The sequence below is a fragment of the Mauremys reevesii genome, linkage group 4, assembly GCF_016161935.1.
Source record: "Mauremys reevesii isolate NIE-2019 linkage group 4, ASM1616193v1, whole genome shotgun sequence".
NCBI classification, from domain to species: domain Eukaryota; kingdom Metazoa; phylum Chordata; order Testudines; family Geoemydidae; genus Mauremys; species Mauremys reevesii.
The window spans coordinates 131,895,913-131,911,488 of NC_052626.1; the positions used below are offsets into that span (position 1 = coordinate 131,895,913).

General features: G+C 49.4%; 1 protein-coding gene across 2 annotated transcripts; it reads right to left on the reverse strand.

Annotated features, from left to right (window-relative positions):
* Positions 1 to 417: 417 nt before the first annotated feature.
* On the reverse strand, positions 418 to 14,772 carry REN (renin). Of its 2 annotated transcripts, XM_039537244.1 has the most exons (10): positions 14,633 to 14,772; positions 11,224 to 11,380; positions 10,537 to 10,660; positions 9,616 to 9,734; positions 8,166 to 8,362; positions 7,071 to 7,079; positions 6,448 to 6,570; positions 5,552 to 5,696; positions 4,432 to 4,530; positions 418 to 3,739 (listed from the first exon to the last, which is right to left on the reverse strand). In XM_039537244.1, exons 1-10 carry the CDS (start codon positions 14,731 to 14,733, stop codon positions 3,578 to 3,580), a joined length of 1,236 nt encoding a protein of 411 aa, XP_039393178.1. In that variant the 5' UTR covers positions 14,734 to 14,772; the 3' UTR covers positions 418 to 3,577. The 2 variants fall into 2 exon arrangements, with proteins under 2 accessions (XP_039393178.1, XP_039393179.1); XM_039537245.1 differs by lacking the exon at positions 7,071 to 7,079.
* Positions 14,773 to 15,576: the final 804 nt, after the last annotated feature.

Consider the following 15,576-nt stretch of genomic DNA (forward strand, 5'->3'; position numbering starts at 1 on the left):
GTAGGTGAGGTCACACTGCATGTCTGGCAGAGCTGGGAATTGAATTCAGGGCTCCTGCTGAGAAGCCCAAAGACCATTCTTTTTCTCTAGCCCCGTGTTTCTCAGTTGCTGCATTGTCATCCCCAGGGGGTGTAACAAAAATCAGCCTGCGGGGTTGTGAGCGGCTGAAAATATGAATACAATCCAAAGCAAAGAAAATCTCGCTCCCCCCTCTCCACAGCCCCGCACGCTTCATGGCCACATATTTTCTGTCTAACTCTGGAAACGCACACACAAAACGCCGTTATGTAGGCACGAGCATACAACAAGTGATACACCGGTATCATTTCAACAGGACTAACTTTTTGTTTTGAGCAACAAAGAGTCCTCAGATACTTGATTTTTGTTTTGATTTGGCCACATATACTAAGTATCCGTAGTGTGTTTATATTCAGTTCCAGAGTATTTTGCGGTTGCCTTTTCTTATATTGTGCATACACTGAGGGTCTGTCTACACTGCAGCTCAGTATACCTCCCAGCCCTGGTGGACAGACTCATGGTAGCTTCACTCAAGTGAACACGCCAAAAATCGCAGAGTGGCTGGTTCCTCACAGGTGGCATTACAAGTTAGCCACCTGAACTCGGACAGAGAGAGCTGGGCAGGCTTTGACTCCAGCGGCTAGCCTGTGCCATCTCCCAGCTGCAGCGTTGACATACACTTTGTGTCTGTTATGGTAAACTCGGATAAAGAAACACTTGTTATGCTCTTACATCCACTTGATTTCTCTTGCATCTGCAATAACAAACATCATCAGCTCAGAGTCCTTGTTGCTCTGAGTCTTTGTTTAATACAAAAGATCACAGAGTAGGTGGGATTAACACAAGCTATAAATATATCGTTAAACTGCACATGAATTGCTTTTCTACAGCTCAAAAACAAACAAACAACATGGAAAAGTTTGACAAAACACTCAGCTGTTCCTGGCAGGCAGCCACCGGCAACCTGGTAGCATCCCCAGTATTCTATCCACAAGTGAATTGATTGTTAATCATTTTAACTTAAGACTTTTACCTTAAAGTATGCCTCTGCTCTGAGAAAAACATCTACAAAATGACACTCTGGAGATCCATGTTTATTGTGCTCATTTGGATTTCCAGATCAAATACACTCAGTTTAAAAGGTTTGTTGTACCTCCATTTATACTCAGTCCAACTCCACTGGAGGAAGAGGAGTTGACCTTGCTCCCTGCTCCCTTAACTGAAAGCTGCATGCACGCACCCTGGGAGCTGAAAGGCAAGCTGGTTCCATTTGGCTCATGAATTATGAAACCTGGCTAATACAATTCTGCGCTATCCCTCTGTATCCCCATCTTCCTCAATGGAGTTGTAGAGGTGGTGGTGGAATGGAGGGCAGATTAACATTGCTGTCAGCGATGTGTAAACCAGAGTACAGTTCAGCTCACTCTCCTGCAGCAGTACTGGCTTTGCAGGTCTAATAGGAGCTGCAGAACAAGATACAACTGCATATGCAATGGGGCAGTGGGGGTGGGGGGCGAGGGAATTCACCATTCCCCTGCACCTTGGGCAGTCATTTACACCAGATCAGAACAGCAGTGTGTTCCAGGCGGAGGGTCAGTCAAACCCAGGGAGCTGATTGGTTGAGTAGGAAGGAACCATGTTTTACGTGGTCACTTTTCAGAACAGAAGCCCACTCTAAAGTCTAAAAAGGTTGCAAGGATTCAGGGCACCACCCTGTAACCTACTGTTACAGCAAAGTGGGAACAGAGGCCTCCAACTTTCCACCTGATTTCCAGGACCTGTTGGCTTTTTAAGGTTCCAACTTTCTGGAACCCTGCAACCACCTCCAGAGATCCATGCACCAATCCGAGAGGTGCAGCTTCAAGTGAGTATTTCACAGAGCTGTTCCCTTTAATCCTGGCAGTGCCGTTAAGCATCAGCATACTAAAGGTGACCCACTAAGGGGGAATAAAATGAGCTTTTGCCCTTTTTTTAAGGCTGGAAAAAGGAAGCTTGAAAGATTTTTCTTTTAAAAGCTTTTTTCCCGTCGCTTGATATTTTCAAGGTAACATTTCAGGAATGCAGAGTCTGGTCCCCTCTGGTTTTGTCAGAGGGGTTCTGGGATGGGTGCTTTCCCAGCCCTTAATTCAAAGGTTCTCAAATGGTGGTAGACGAACCGCTATTGGTCCACAGGAGACTTGCTGGTGGTTTATGGAGAGCTGGCTGATTTATGGTGCTGGCTCCTCCGCCTCATTTCCCCTGCTAAATTGCATCAGCAGCCAGCTAAAAAATCTATTTAAGCCTTTCCGGTTATCGCTCTTCCATCTCAGCAATCGCCACAGGGCTGTTACATGATGGCAAATGGAAGGGGAGACTGCGGAAGAGAGAGGCGTCATCTGCAGCGCTGTCTCTATCAAGATGTGGTCCCCTCACAACCATCTGAGCATCTTTCGGCCTTAAGGGTTTGCTGCCCCTTCCTCCTCATGAACAAAAAGAGCTTTTCTCTCAAACATCTGCACTAGGCATGAACAAAAAGGAGCAAAGGCAACAAAAATGCATTCTGAGGAGTCTGGAATGAAAAAAATCAAATAGCCTCCCGATTAAGATTGCATGTCTCTTTCTAAAAAAAATATTCTCTAGCTCAATTCTCAGATATGGGCTTGAGGCAGGAATTTCTGGGAAATTTTCTGGCCTGTGTTATGCAGGAGGTCAGATCACAAAGATCTCTTCTGGCCTTAACCCCCCCCCCCCCCAACAACTAACAAACAAAACTATGGATCAATCAGGTTTCACTTTCCTGAAGTTTGATGTCATATTCCTACCTGTTCTCCAGTCATCCATATGGTCTGTCAGGGGAGAGAAAAATCTGAAATGCTAATATAAAAAAACAACCCCGGGGGGTGGGGAATATCCCCCTTAAAAACACCGCCTTGGTTTGATATTAGAAATTGATTTTTTTTTGTAAGTCACCTTTCAAAAACCTTCTTATCACTGTGCCACTAAGGTCCTAATTTTTCAGAAGAGCTCAGGGCCCAATTTCCTAGCACTCGGTACCCCCAATTAGTGCCAGATCTTTTAAAGTTCTCAGCTCTCATTTAGGCACCTAGGTAGAGGTCACATTCACCCAATGTAACGTTTTACACTCTTAGAAAATTCTGGCCTGTGAGCAAGTGTCTCTCTCAGCTGACTCATAGGGTAGGAATGTAGCAGTAAGTCCAGCTGTGGCAAAAGGAGGCTCAAAACAATATGGAAAAATAAAAGTTGCAAGTGACGAGACCCAGTCCCCGGGGAAGAGGAAATCAGTGCCTGCGTGATGAGGACCGTAGAGTGGAGGAGTTCTGGAGCAAAGAGGGCTAATTCTGAGGCCTATCACTGAAGTGTAGCATTGATTTTCAAAGTGGACTAATAAGGGGTTTTTGCTTAAATATAGACAGGACGTGTTTTTTTGTGCCTTTAAGGAACTACTCCGCTAAGCTATTCTCTTTCACAGTTTAAAATGCTTCTCCTTGGCAGTCTTGTGTTTCTTCTCCAAACCGATGCTCTCTCCTTTTCCCCCTGCCCAACTCCCCCACTCCTGCTGTCAGAGGGAGGTGGCGAAGCCGATCCGGTTGTTCCGCCGGTCGAATTCGGTGTAGTATTGCCCGATGAAGCTGGCTCCCAGGACCCAGAGGGGGCCGGCTGGAGGAGGGATGTCCAGACCTGCGAATGCCACGGTGCAGATGTCCTCTTCATATTGGGATTGCTATGAAAGGAAAGAGACCCAGCTCATGAGGACAGACGCTGGGGGGAGAGAATCCTGCCCTGGATTGGAATTTGTTTCCCCAGACCCTGAAATGCCCCAGGTAACTGCTTCCCCACTGTTGCTATTTAGCTCCACAACCTCTTCTCCCAGGAATCCGGTCCACACTTCAGTCTATGCTTTCCAGCCAGGCCTGCTCCAGATTCCTGCTCCCCACCCCAGGCCCTGCCCCTCACACCAGATTCTCCTGCTGCTCTGCTCTTCAATCTGCACTCCTGAGATTTTGCTATGAAGATGAGAAATTACCCAGGGAGGGTTTGTGTTTTGTAAAAGCAGGGGGTGGGGTTTGGAATCAGGTCCTTGTTTATCTAGACAGCTCCACAAACTTTTTGTGAGCTTTGGAAAAACTAGTTCTGGTTTAGGCTTATCTTTATTCCTACGTGTGTTATGGGAACAATATATTGGACATAAGTCTGGAGTCCACGGCTCATGATATCCAAAATAACAGCTCTGAACCAGATAAAGAACACAATTGGGGAACCATCCGAAATAAGTGATCTCTTGCTAAACCCTTGTCTACCCTTAATGCTGTCACACATGTTCTTTAGTGGGCATCACCTAGAAATCCCTTGTCAGGAGCAGCAGTTGCCTTCCCCACCTCCACCCCCATTAACAACAGAGGATAGGTATCTCACCCGGAGGACGTAGGCTGAGCCACTGAGTGCGTAGACCTTCCCACCGAGGTGGAAGGAGATATCGGGCAGCAGGTGAACTTTGTCACAGTCAACGATATACTGGAGCAGAGGAAGGAAGGAGAAGGTGATGAGATCCTACAGAGGCTGTCTCGTGGGGCTCAGAGCAGGACGGTCCAGCAAAGAACCTACTGCCGGCTTTATGAACTGCGGGGCCCGATTTGAATACTTGGCAGCAGTCCGGGGCTTCGGCGGGGCGGGGGTGTCCCGCTCCAGGACTTCCGCAGCACTGAAGGACCCCCCGCTGCCAAAATGCCATCGAAGACCTAGAGCGGACACACACACACACACACACCCCCTGCCGCTGAAATACTGCCGACGACCCGGAACCCCCCGCCGGGTGAATAAAAATTTTTAAAAAAATTAAAAAGGGGCCCTCTTAGGCGCGAGGCCTGATTCTGGGGAATCAGCCTAAAGCCGGCACTAGGCACAAGTAGCCTCAGCTAAAGGCTGTTGCATCTCATTCGATAAAGCAGACCCATGTTAGCAATGGAGACTGAACAGTGTGAGGCATCCCATAACACCCCCCCCCACACACACACACTGCTCATCTTGGCTTCTTGGACTACCTCACCCCGCCTCCCAAAGAGGTGCAACCACACAAAACAAGTTGGAAGGAGACCAAGAGTGAGTTAACAAGACAGTAAAAACCTGGGGCCCAGGGGTCCTGTTCCACCTCCCTCTGCCTGGGGTTGTGACTGTGCCCAAAAGGAATCTCTCTCCTTATCCACTCCGGCCAGCCCTAAAGCACATGGAGTCTTTGACCCCTGGCTTCATAAAGGAGAAGTCATCAACATACTCCATCTGCTCCTGCACAGCTGGGAGAGGAGGAGATGACCTGTCTCTGCCAGGGGGAATGGCCAGTGCTACCCCATGGTCTGGAAAGACAGGGGTGCTGTCACAGCCAAGGAGAGAGAAGCTGCGTGTTCTCCCCTGGGAATCAATTGTAACCTCATCCCCATCACCTGCCCTAGTTCCCAGGTCGGGACCTAACGAAGCTGGCTGCTTGGTCACATGCCAGCCAGCGAGCAGATGGACAGGAGCGAATGGTGGATTTGCTCACCCCTCCTTCCGCCAGCTCCGCTGCCTGGATGGCTCTCATCAGCACAGCTATGGAGCCTGCTGGGCCAGTGATGTAGGAAGCCCCAGTGTCGATGGCCACCGAACAACCTTCTTTGCAGAACAACGTCTCAGCACCGACAGACACCCTATGGAGTGAAGGAAAGAACTCTGATGTTCCCCTAACCTCTCCCCTCCCGACAGCACTCTGGTCACCCCTGCCCTGTAATATCAAGGTCAACAGGAGCCTTAGAAATTACATCAATCTAGACAGCTCCCTCTCTCTCCCGGCCCCTCCAATCAGCACCAACTCCTCCCCTCCCAGTCCATCTCCTTCCACCTCCCTTCACATCCTGCTGCTAGGCGCTGATGTGCATCTGCTCTGACCCTTCCAACAGCCCCAAGTGCTCTTCCTGGGCCCCGACCACACCGATCTGCTAGCTTCTACACATTCCTCCCAGCCCCAGCCCTGTAACACACACAGCTCAAGGTCAGGGGAACTCCAGGGCTTGAGGCCGGGGTGTGTGTGTGTGACTTGTGCATGCTGAATGGGTTCCAGGCCTGCGCTGCCAGTGACTGTGTGTGTCCTTGGACAAGTCACACCCTGTGTCTCAGTCTCCCTGCCTGTAAACTGGGCTTACCGACCTCCCAGGACCGGACTTTGGGTAATTCTCTCAAGCTGAACATGAGGAGGGCGACACAGGGACTCGGCACTATTCTTGTTAACCTTTGGGATCCAATGTTAATTGTCCCCCAGCACTTTTTGCAGGTGTTAAAGGGGTTAACCCCAGTGACCCAGTCCAATTCCAGCTTTGATAACTCTACCGTGCCTCCCCAAATCCCTCCCCACCTAGGAGGGAGGGAGCTGTGTAAGGGCCAGGCATGCTCCCTGCTACTGACCCCTTCATGCTGATCTGCCAGTAGCCGTTCTTGTTGACGTTGAGGTAATGGAAACCCCCCGTGTAGTAGGCTGGATCACTTCCTCCAAGGATAATTTCCCCTCCGGGTTTCAGAAGAGAGTTCCTAGGACATAAAACACAACAGAATAACTTCCTAGCTTGTCCCTTCTCTCGGGTCTCCACTCCGAGAAGGCAGGGGATGGGGAAACCCCATAGGGACCAAGACGTGATGCAGATTTCCCACGTGCCAGATGAATCGAGTGAGGGGAGTTAGTGCGCACGGTGAAGAGAGTCTGGGAGATGGCTCCAGCATGCTGAAAGCTCTGATTAGAGGCTTCCTGGGGATCTCAAGTTCACACCTAGCAAAGCTGCCACCAGGCTGCTCGGGCAAGGCTGTGCTTTAGAGGCCAAGGAGTGTTCCAGCGAGCGTAATGGACCTCTTGTGTCAGTGGCCCAGTCAGTGCAGAGGGAGCTCATACTAACCAGTACTGGGCTGCTAAAGGGAGTCATTTTTTGGTATGTTTCTGGCAGAGCTAGCAGAGTTTACCGCCCAGCACCGGGGTGCAAGGGTGATTGTTAGTGTGGTGACGCCTCGAGAGGGTTTGTGTTTTATCATCTTCTTACTTCGAAGCTCTGCAAAGAAAGAGAAATCTAATAAAACAAGGATCCTAAGGAGATTTTGCCTTCAGGAGCTCTGCATACCAGCTGGCCAGATCCTGAGCTGGTGCAAGCTTGCCTAGAGCTACACTCATTTACACCAGCTGAGGATCTGGCCCAGGACTGCAGACCAAGGACTTTGGGAAAGGCATCACTAGGCTCTGTTCATCCCTGACAGTCGCACCTTTAGGAGAGAGCGCGAGATCCACACGTTTCGCTTCATAGTCTGATTTCCAGATTTGTTTTGCATTATTTTTTGTCTCTTGAATTTAGTTTTACTGCTCATAAAAGCCAGGACGTGACAGCACCAGTGTGGGCTGAGCACGGTGCAGATGGCTTCAGGGTAAGCTCCCCCCAAGCCATGCTTCCGAAGGCCTTTCACTAAAGCTGGCCAGGAAGCGGGGGTCGATGCTGCACACGTGTTGGATGGAAACTGAGACATTTTTAGTTCCATCAATATTTTTCCTCCAAAGTTTTTGGATTTTCATTGAAAAACCGACTTCTCCTCTGCCCATTTTCAGCTGCGGAAAACCCAAACAATTTCAGTTTTGAGGTCTTCCCTTTTTTCACAAGAACCTGAACATTTTTGGGGTCACAAATGGGTATTTCTTACAGAAAAATTATTTGTTTAACGAAAAAGCCATTTTCCACCAAAACATGTTTTGAGTGACAATTTTTGAGCAGGTCTGCCTTTCACTGTGACCTGCAACACCCCTGGTTATTCCAGTAATGGGTCCCCAAGACAACTGTGCCCGGCCTCTCAATCTTGGTCCACAGCTCCTCCTGTTCTGGGCACCCACACAACTCTGCCTGTGCCCTTCCAGCCAAGCCCACAGCTCCTCTCGTATTCAGTTCCAACCCCGCCAACCTTCCTGCTCTTCTGTTTCTTGAACAGACAGTGAAGGCCGCACCATAACTCTGAACCCAGACAACTTTTATACTCATTGTTCTTGCAGCAGTGAACCCCAGAGACCCCCCCACCCCACTGTACAGGACTGATAGACTCATGCAGCGCTCCCAGTTCCTCTGTGGTACAGGCTGTTTGCTCCTAGCGACACCCACCTGCTGTAGTAGACCGAGAACACATCCTCCTTCAGGACCTGCTGGGAGAGGATCCGGTCAAACACTGGGGTGATGCCATCGATGGCCTGGCTGGGGTACCCCATGCCCAGCACCCCATCAAACCTGGCAAAGATGAAGGGGAAGGCAGGCAGCGCCGTGGCTTCAGCAAAGACCTGGATGATGGGGATATCAGCCACCTGGGGAGAGGAGCGTATGAGACAATGCAAATCAGTGGAGGGTACATGGGGGTCTAATGCACTTCCCTTTGGTGCACAAGTATCGTGCACTCGGGTATTCTGCATGTTGTTCATTTAAACACTCAAGAGGGCTGGGAGCACAACGGACCCTGATTCATCCACGTGCCGGTGCAGAGTTCAGGGACCAAGGGATAAGTAGCGAAGCTCCCTGATCCTGGGGTTTTTGGGGGCTACTGCTGTTTCCAGTGCAGATTAGAGCAGCCACACGGGCTGCTCTAACCTCTGCACATCTGTCCACAGCCACTATGAACCACTGCAGACGCTGCTCTGCCCCCCATCCACCCCAAACATTACTGCTGCTCAAGGGACTGCAAGGGAATGGCGATCATCCCTCCCAACAGCCTGATTTTCATGCTGAGCCCCACAACTCCCGCTGACCTCTGATGAGAGTTGGGGGTGCTCAGCCAGGCTCCAAATCATTGCAGGTGGAGCCACAAACCCTGGCTTCCGTTCTCCTGTATTTTGGGGAAAAGCCCAACAGGCTCCTAGCCCTGTGTAACTAACAATACATGTGGTGATGTGAGTTTAAACAAAACCTACTACACCCTCCGCTATTGGACATTCCAGTGTTGTCAGTGCTCTTGATTTTTTCAGGACCCTTCCAATACTTGATATGGTTCTAAAAGCATGAAACTCCAGGAATTCAGTGATTATGGGAGAATCTCTGCTTTCATTTACCGGCAAAAGGAAGAGCTTGTCTACATGAACACTTAGCTTGAGGCTCGCTGGGGTGTAAATCGACCCCGCAGTCGCCTGCCTCGCACTAACTATCCATGTGGATGTGGCGGCCGGGCACTCAAAGTGCTGTAGTCTACTTTGCTCTACCCAGCTTCGAAACGTGGTTAAGTGGCGTGTCCATGTTCCAGGACACAAGTGGCTCGACTGATTGAGGAAGCGATCCTGTCAGTCTGTAAAGTGCTTTGGGATCTTGGCAGATGAAATGTTTGCTATAGAAATCCACTGAGTCAATGGGCCAGACCCCGAGCTGGTGCAATGGGTATGTCTACACTAAAGTCAATGGTGCTCTACTGAGTTACACTAGTAGAGGATTTGACCTATACCGGGGCAGGAAGGCGGGTGTTTATGGCCTGATACAAAGCTTAGTGGAGTCAGTGGGTGTCTTTCCATTGACTTCAATGGGCTTTGGAGCAGACCATGGGGTTTATCCTTAGCATGGCTTTACCAGCACTTACCATGACGACATCCTGGCTGAGGAAACCTTTCACGCTTCCTGATCCATACTGGATAGCAAAGCCCGTCCCGTTCTCCAGGTACGTGCGTGATTTGGAAGAGTCGTAGCGGTTGTGAGACACTGGGGATACATTAGAAAGGAGGGTGGCGGGAGTTAAAGCAAATCAACATGACAGGTGGGCGCTATCTGCTTCCATCACTATAGTATGTGAGTGCCTCACAAAGGTTAATTAATTCCTCCGCCCCCTGCCCTGTGATGCAGCGGAGAATGATCCTCTTTTTACAGAGAGAGCCTAAGCCAAAGCCCATCCAAGTCAATGGGAGTCTTTCAACTGATTTCAGTTGGCTTTGGATCAGGCTCAGAGGGATGAAGGGACTTCCCCAAGGTCACACAGGGGGTCAGTGTCAGAGCAGGGAATAGCTGCCCAGATCTCCGATTCCCTTCATCACAAGATCAGACTCCCTCCACAGATGCTTACAATTTATTTTCCCTGGCAGTTTTCCCACATTCCCAACTCCCTGAGATCTGTTCTGAGATGTCATTCAAATCCTTTCCTCCCATCAGCCGTGCTCGCTCCTGCTATGACCACATACATGCTCCCACCAAGCGGCCAAGTCCAGAACCCTTCCCTACATCGTGACACATACAGTCCTGCCTGGAAGTAGCGTTTCCCTATCATTTCACCATGCACGTTGCGGTGAGTGTGCACTTTGTTACACCATAGGTTTCTTCCATACTCCCCACTCCGGGTCCTATGCAACCTTTCTACTGAAAATGATGCAGGCTGATTGCAGGAGCCACAAGAAGTGGGGTCTAATTCTGCTCTCAATCCATTGAGTCAAATGGAGTCCTGATTTCCACAAGCACAAGCTCCCCGACAGTGTTCCCAGGTGGCTTGGGCATGAGACGCTCCGGGGCTCACCGCAGGCGCTGTAGAGTGGAGAGCATCTGTAGGAAGGCACCCAAAGGTTGGCCGAGCCTGTGTCAAAGACCACCTTGAAGGTCTGCGCTGGTGTGCCAATGCTGATCTCCCCAAAGTACTGGGTCTGGAGAACACACAACGGGAGGAACGTTAGAACCGAATGGGAGCCCTGGCAATACTGATTTGTGCTGGCGAGAGCATTATCCTTAGGGAAAATTACCTGCTTTCCCATCGATGCACCCTAAGCGTAACAAGAGCCTCATCAGAGGATCTCAAAGCCATTAGCAAACTTTCAGGGGCGGCTCCAGGCCCCAGCACGCCAAGCTCTGCCGCCGTGCTTGGGGTGGCAAAATGTCTAGAGCCGCCCTTGCGAACTTTAATACTTAAGTCACTCCCTGCAAGCCTGGTCGACAGGTATCATCATCCCCATTTGGATGACCTGCTCCGGCTCCACCAGACATGCTGGGGGACCTTGGACGAGGCACTTAGGCCCAGATTTTTAAAGGGATTTAGGCGTTGCTCTGTCAGTGCAGAGTGCCCTTTACCGACGGAGCTGCAGCCACACTAGGGGGATTGTACCACTTTAACTACAGCGGGCAGATAAGGTCATACAACTCTTGTGTCGACAAGCCCGTAGGTATAGAAGGAGACCTGGGGATGGGTACTAAAGCAATGGGGGAAACTCACGTCCAGATAGTTGGTGAGGATGGTGGGGGCCGTCCCATTCCGAGGGCCTGTGGCACCGGTGTATTTATTCTGCTTAAGGGCAGGGAAGACGTCTGAGACTTTCACACCCATCTCCTGCAAGGTCTGACGGATTGAGGGCATTTTCTTTAGTGGGATCCTGTACATTGGGGGAAGAAGGAAAAAAGCCAGGGGTTTAGGGTGACAGATGCAAGGTGCCTGGAGGGAGCAGCAAGATGAGATGCTGGATAGCTTGTCAGATTTCCTCTGCATCTCAGGAAAGATGGAGCCAGACCCTCAGCTGGGGTCATACAAGTCAAAGGGGGCTACGGAGGCAGCAGCTGAGGATCTGACCCCGTTACACATAAACACTTGAAAATCCCCATGTGCCTGTTTTTTCATCTGGGCCCGATTCTGCTCTTACTGACGCTGGTGTAAATCAGGAGTGACTCCACCAAAGTCAGCCAAGTAACTCCACAGCAAAACTGGTCTGAGAACAGAACTGGGCCTGTAGAAAGCCACGCTGGGATGGCTAAGCCTCAGCAGCTGGCCTGGCGAATGCAACTCAGTTACTCTAGGTGGCAGTAGACACCTGCCTCCGAATAACCGATCTGCCAGCCTGACTGGAGTCTGGAGCTCACAGGTGGCCCCAAACTGCCCCTCTTATCCCAGTGGAAGATGAAGCAGCTCGGTGACTGGCACAATCAGCATGGAGCTATGGAAGCGTGTCCCCAGATGACCGGGCATTGCTCACGCCTAAGGCCAGTCACGGCTGAGTAGAGCAAAACGACTGCATGAGGCCAGATCTCATGCTTGCGGGGCCAAGGATACAGGAGACTATTATATTCTATTGACACTGCAAGGGGAGTTTAAGGAGGCGGAATGGCCTGACGCGAGTTGGAATTTGGCCAGGGCACGGTGGTTCCCCCTCCCCTCCCCCTTCTGCTGTTGCAGAATATGCCACTGGACCTTTCAGAGCCTCATGCGGTCACTGCAGATGTTGGACTTCAGTCTAATGCTGGGGGACAGACTCACCCCCGAGTGCTGTATCAGGGCATTGGTGCAGCACTGAGTCCGCGGGGAGAGCGCTCCTTACGGAGTCCCAGCAGCACGTGGGGTGCACCCCTATGGGACGGGACAGGATCACAGTACAGGGTATCATTTGCCACTAATAGCTTTATAAAGTCACTTTTCCTTTCCCTCCCAATGCTCCTTGGTTGCTGGGTCCCCTGTATCCCTTACCCCTGAAGCCCCATCCATGCTCTAACCACGAGCTTCTCCTTCGTACAGAGGGTTTGGCAGATCAGACCAAACCAACAGTCCATTAAGTCAAGAGCATTTTGACTTCCATCCTCTAGCATGGCCTTGATTCTGGAGAGGAAACAGAAACCTCCCCATACAGCACCTGGCTAATTATCTTTGAGCCTCTGCACTTACTGTCTTCCCTCCGCCAGCGGCGTATTATCGCCTAGGCCAACAAGGCCTAAGCCTAGGGCGGCAAATTTGTTAATCCGCCATTGCCCTCCGCCTTCTCTTTTTGCTGTGAACATTTTTCATTCTTCTATGTTCTCCTCCAGCAAAGTTTATTCTCCCTCTCTTGTTTCCATCCTGATCTACACCATTTCTCTTTGCCTTGCCTTTCCTCTCTCTGTGGGTCTCTCTTTCTCCATGTTCCTCTGTCTGTCTTTCTGACTCCAGTCATTCTTCATGTTACCTGTCCGCAATCTGGGGTAAAATTTTCACGGACTTTCAATGCGATGTAGCGTCCTAAAAATGCCCAAGTCACTTTTCAAAATGAGACGTCAGCTCCTAAGTCACTTTGGGGCTTTAGAAAATATTACGTTTTCCTTTCCCTGCCCCTTTTCCCACAGTCTAATGTGTGGTGAGTGGAGAAGTGTTAGAACGGATTTTTTTAGGGGCAATTCTGAAAAATCAAATAAAAAAATCCTTTTAGATCCACCCACAAATGAACATTTTCAAGCTTTATTTTACCCAATTGAAAAGCTGAATAAAATATTGTTTCAGGTTGAATTAAATATTTTGTTTAGATTTTGAGCATTTTATAAAATAAAACAGAAAGAAATTTGGAAATGAAAAGTGGTTTCAAACAAAAAAAATAATTAAAACATTTCAATTGTTTCCAAATTTGCCCAACACACAGAATTTAGCAAAACCAACACAAATGTGGGAAATGTTTCCATGGCTCCAAGTTTGCATTTTTTGCCAAAAAAATAATTCAACCAAAAAAAATCACCTGCTCTACGAGAGATGGACCCAACTAGCGAAATTCAGGTCCTGCCTTTCCCAAGGCTCAGAAGCACTGGGGGCCAGTGTTCCAGTCTGGGACCAGCCCTTGGGGTGACCTATTCACTAATACCCCCCACACCTCATTGTTGGGCCCTGAGGCATGGTCCCTATAGGCGTTTACAAGGCTAAAAAATACTCTGTTCTCAAAGACTTGACTCGGGTTCTTATTTTGTCAGTAAGAGAAGTCTCCTAAATGGCAACACAGCCTCCAACTTGCCATTCCCATGAAGTTTCTGCCCCCAAAGACTCTCCCGCTGCGACTGCCTCTGCCTTTCCCAGAGACTCTACATTAACCGGATACCCAGAGTGGAGAATGCTCTGTCCTGGCCCTGCAGCCATCACCCGTGGGTAGGAACTTCTCCCACATCCCCTTCAAAGGCCTAATTTAAATTATATGGGACAGATCCTCATCTCATTTGTACTGGGGAAATCTGGAGTCGCTCTGTTATTAGTCTCAGTGGCATTACTCTGAATTTATACCAGTGTAAATGAGATCAGAGTCTGCCTTGAGAAATGCATTTGGAAACAGAGGAAGCCCTTGCTGTGGATGCTGTACGCTACCTGTCGTTCTCTGAGTGGTATGGCAGAGGCTGGCAATTGCTGGTTGGTTCTCTAAATAGGCAAATGGGCCAAAATAATTGTGAATTCTCTGGATGCCCTATGCTGTTCTAGTGACACAAAGCAGAAATAAACCCAGCTCAGCTGGCTGAGGATAGCACAGCCTCTGCTTCACCCATTCCACAGCTCATTTAAGATTTAAATGAAAACTCTTAAAAATAGAGCCACTGCTGACCAAGGCAACCTCCCCAAGGGACCGAGAGCACAGAAAGCCCAGACCCCTTTAGCGAACCTTTAAAAAGTGAGGGCCGGATCCTCAGCTGGTGTAAATCAGCATTGTTCTGTGGAAGTCAATAGAGCTGCACTGATTTACAGGAGCTGAAGCCTCTGTCATCAGTTACAGCCAAAGTGAAAAGAAACATACAAGAGAGATTCTCTCTCTCTCTCTCTCTCTCTCTCTCACACACACACACACACACACACACACACACACACACACACACACACACGCCATCCCTTAGGCCTTTAGGAACATACAGAACGTTACCTTTGGAAAGCATCAATTGAAGAGCAGAAGAATCCTGCACCCCAGGTAGCCATCACAAAGATCAAAAACTGCTGCATCCTTCTAATTTGCTCTGTTTGCATGGACCTCTCTCTCCACTGCTAAAACCTCTCTCTGGGACAGCAGATTCCTGCTTGCATCAAAGGAGAGGAAAACCTCATTGTGCTTTTATAGCCAAACCTTCTGCCTCTGTTTAGGTTTGTGCTCAATGCGGATTGGAGGAAGACTGGGGGATAACAAATCCTGCCAATGGGGACACTCCATAGGTACACAGATTTTGGAGCTAAGCTTGACCTCACTTCCTGGCAAAGGGCAGTTTGGGTGGGGGACATGCAGTGCGGTATACATCCCAATAAGGCAGATCAAATCTCTCCAGGTACACTAGGGCAAAAGCATTTAATAAAAGGATTTAAAAAAATAAAATCTCTCCATGTAGCTAACCTGTGCTTTTAATTTATTAGCATTCCGAAGTCATCTCAAAGTATTTAACAACACTTGGCATTTATGCCGCATGGGCCAGACTGTCTGCTGGTGTAAATCAGGCTCTCTCTATAGAAGTCTATCGAATGAGGGTGAATTGGCCCCAGCTGAGCCCATAATAATGCTGTTCATTCAAGGAACTTGATGGACTTTGCAAAAGTGGGTGAATTTTATCCTCCCCAAGGCCTGGACAGGTGGAGTGATTTACCCAAAAGTTGCACGGCTGGGATGAGAACCCAGGGAACGTGGCTCCCAGTCCCCCCTGCTTTGACCATTAGCTCATGCTACCTCCACTGAAACCCCTAGGCAAGATCTTCAGGTGATGTAAATCAGCACAGCTCCACTGACATCAATAAAGCAGTGCCCATTTATGCTGCTCAAGGATCTGACCTGTCTGGTTGTCATGCACAAGTCATTTAGGGAAAGGCTAATACTATGGTGGTTAC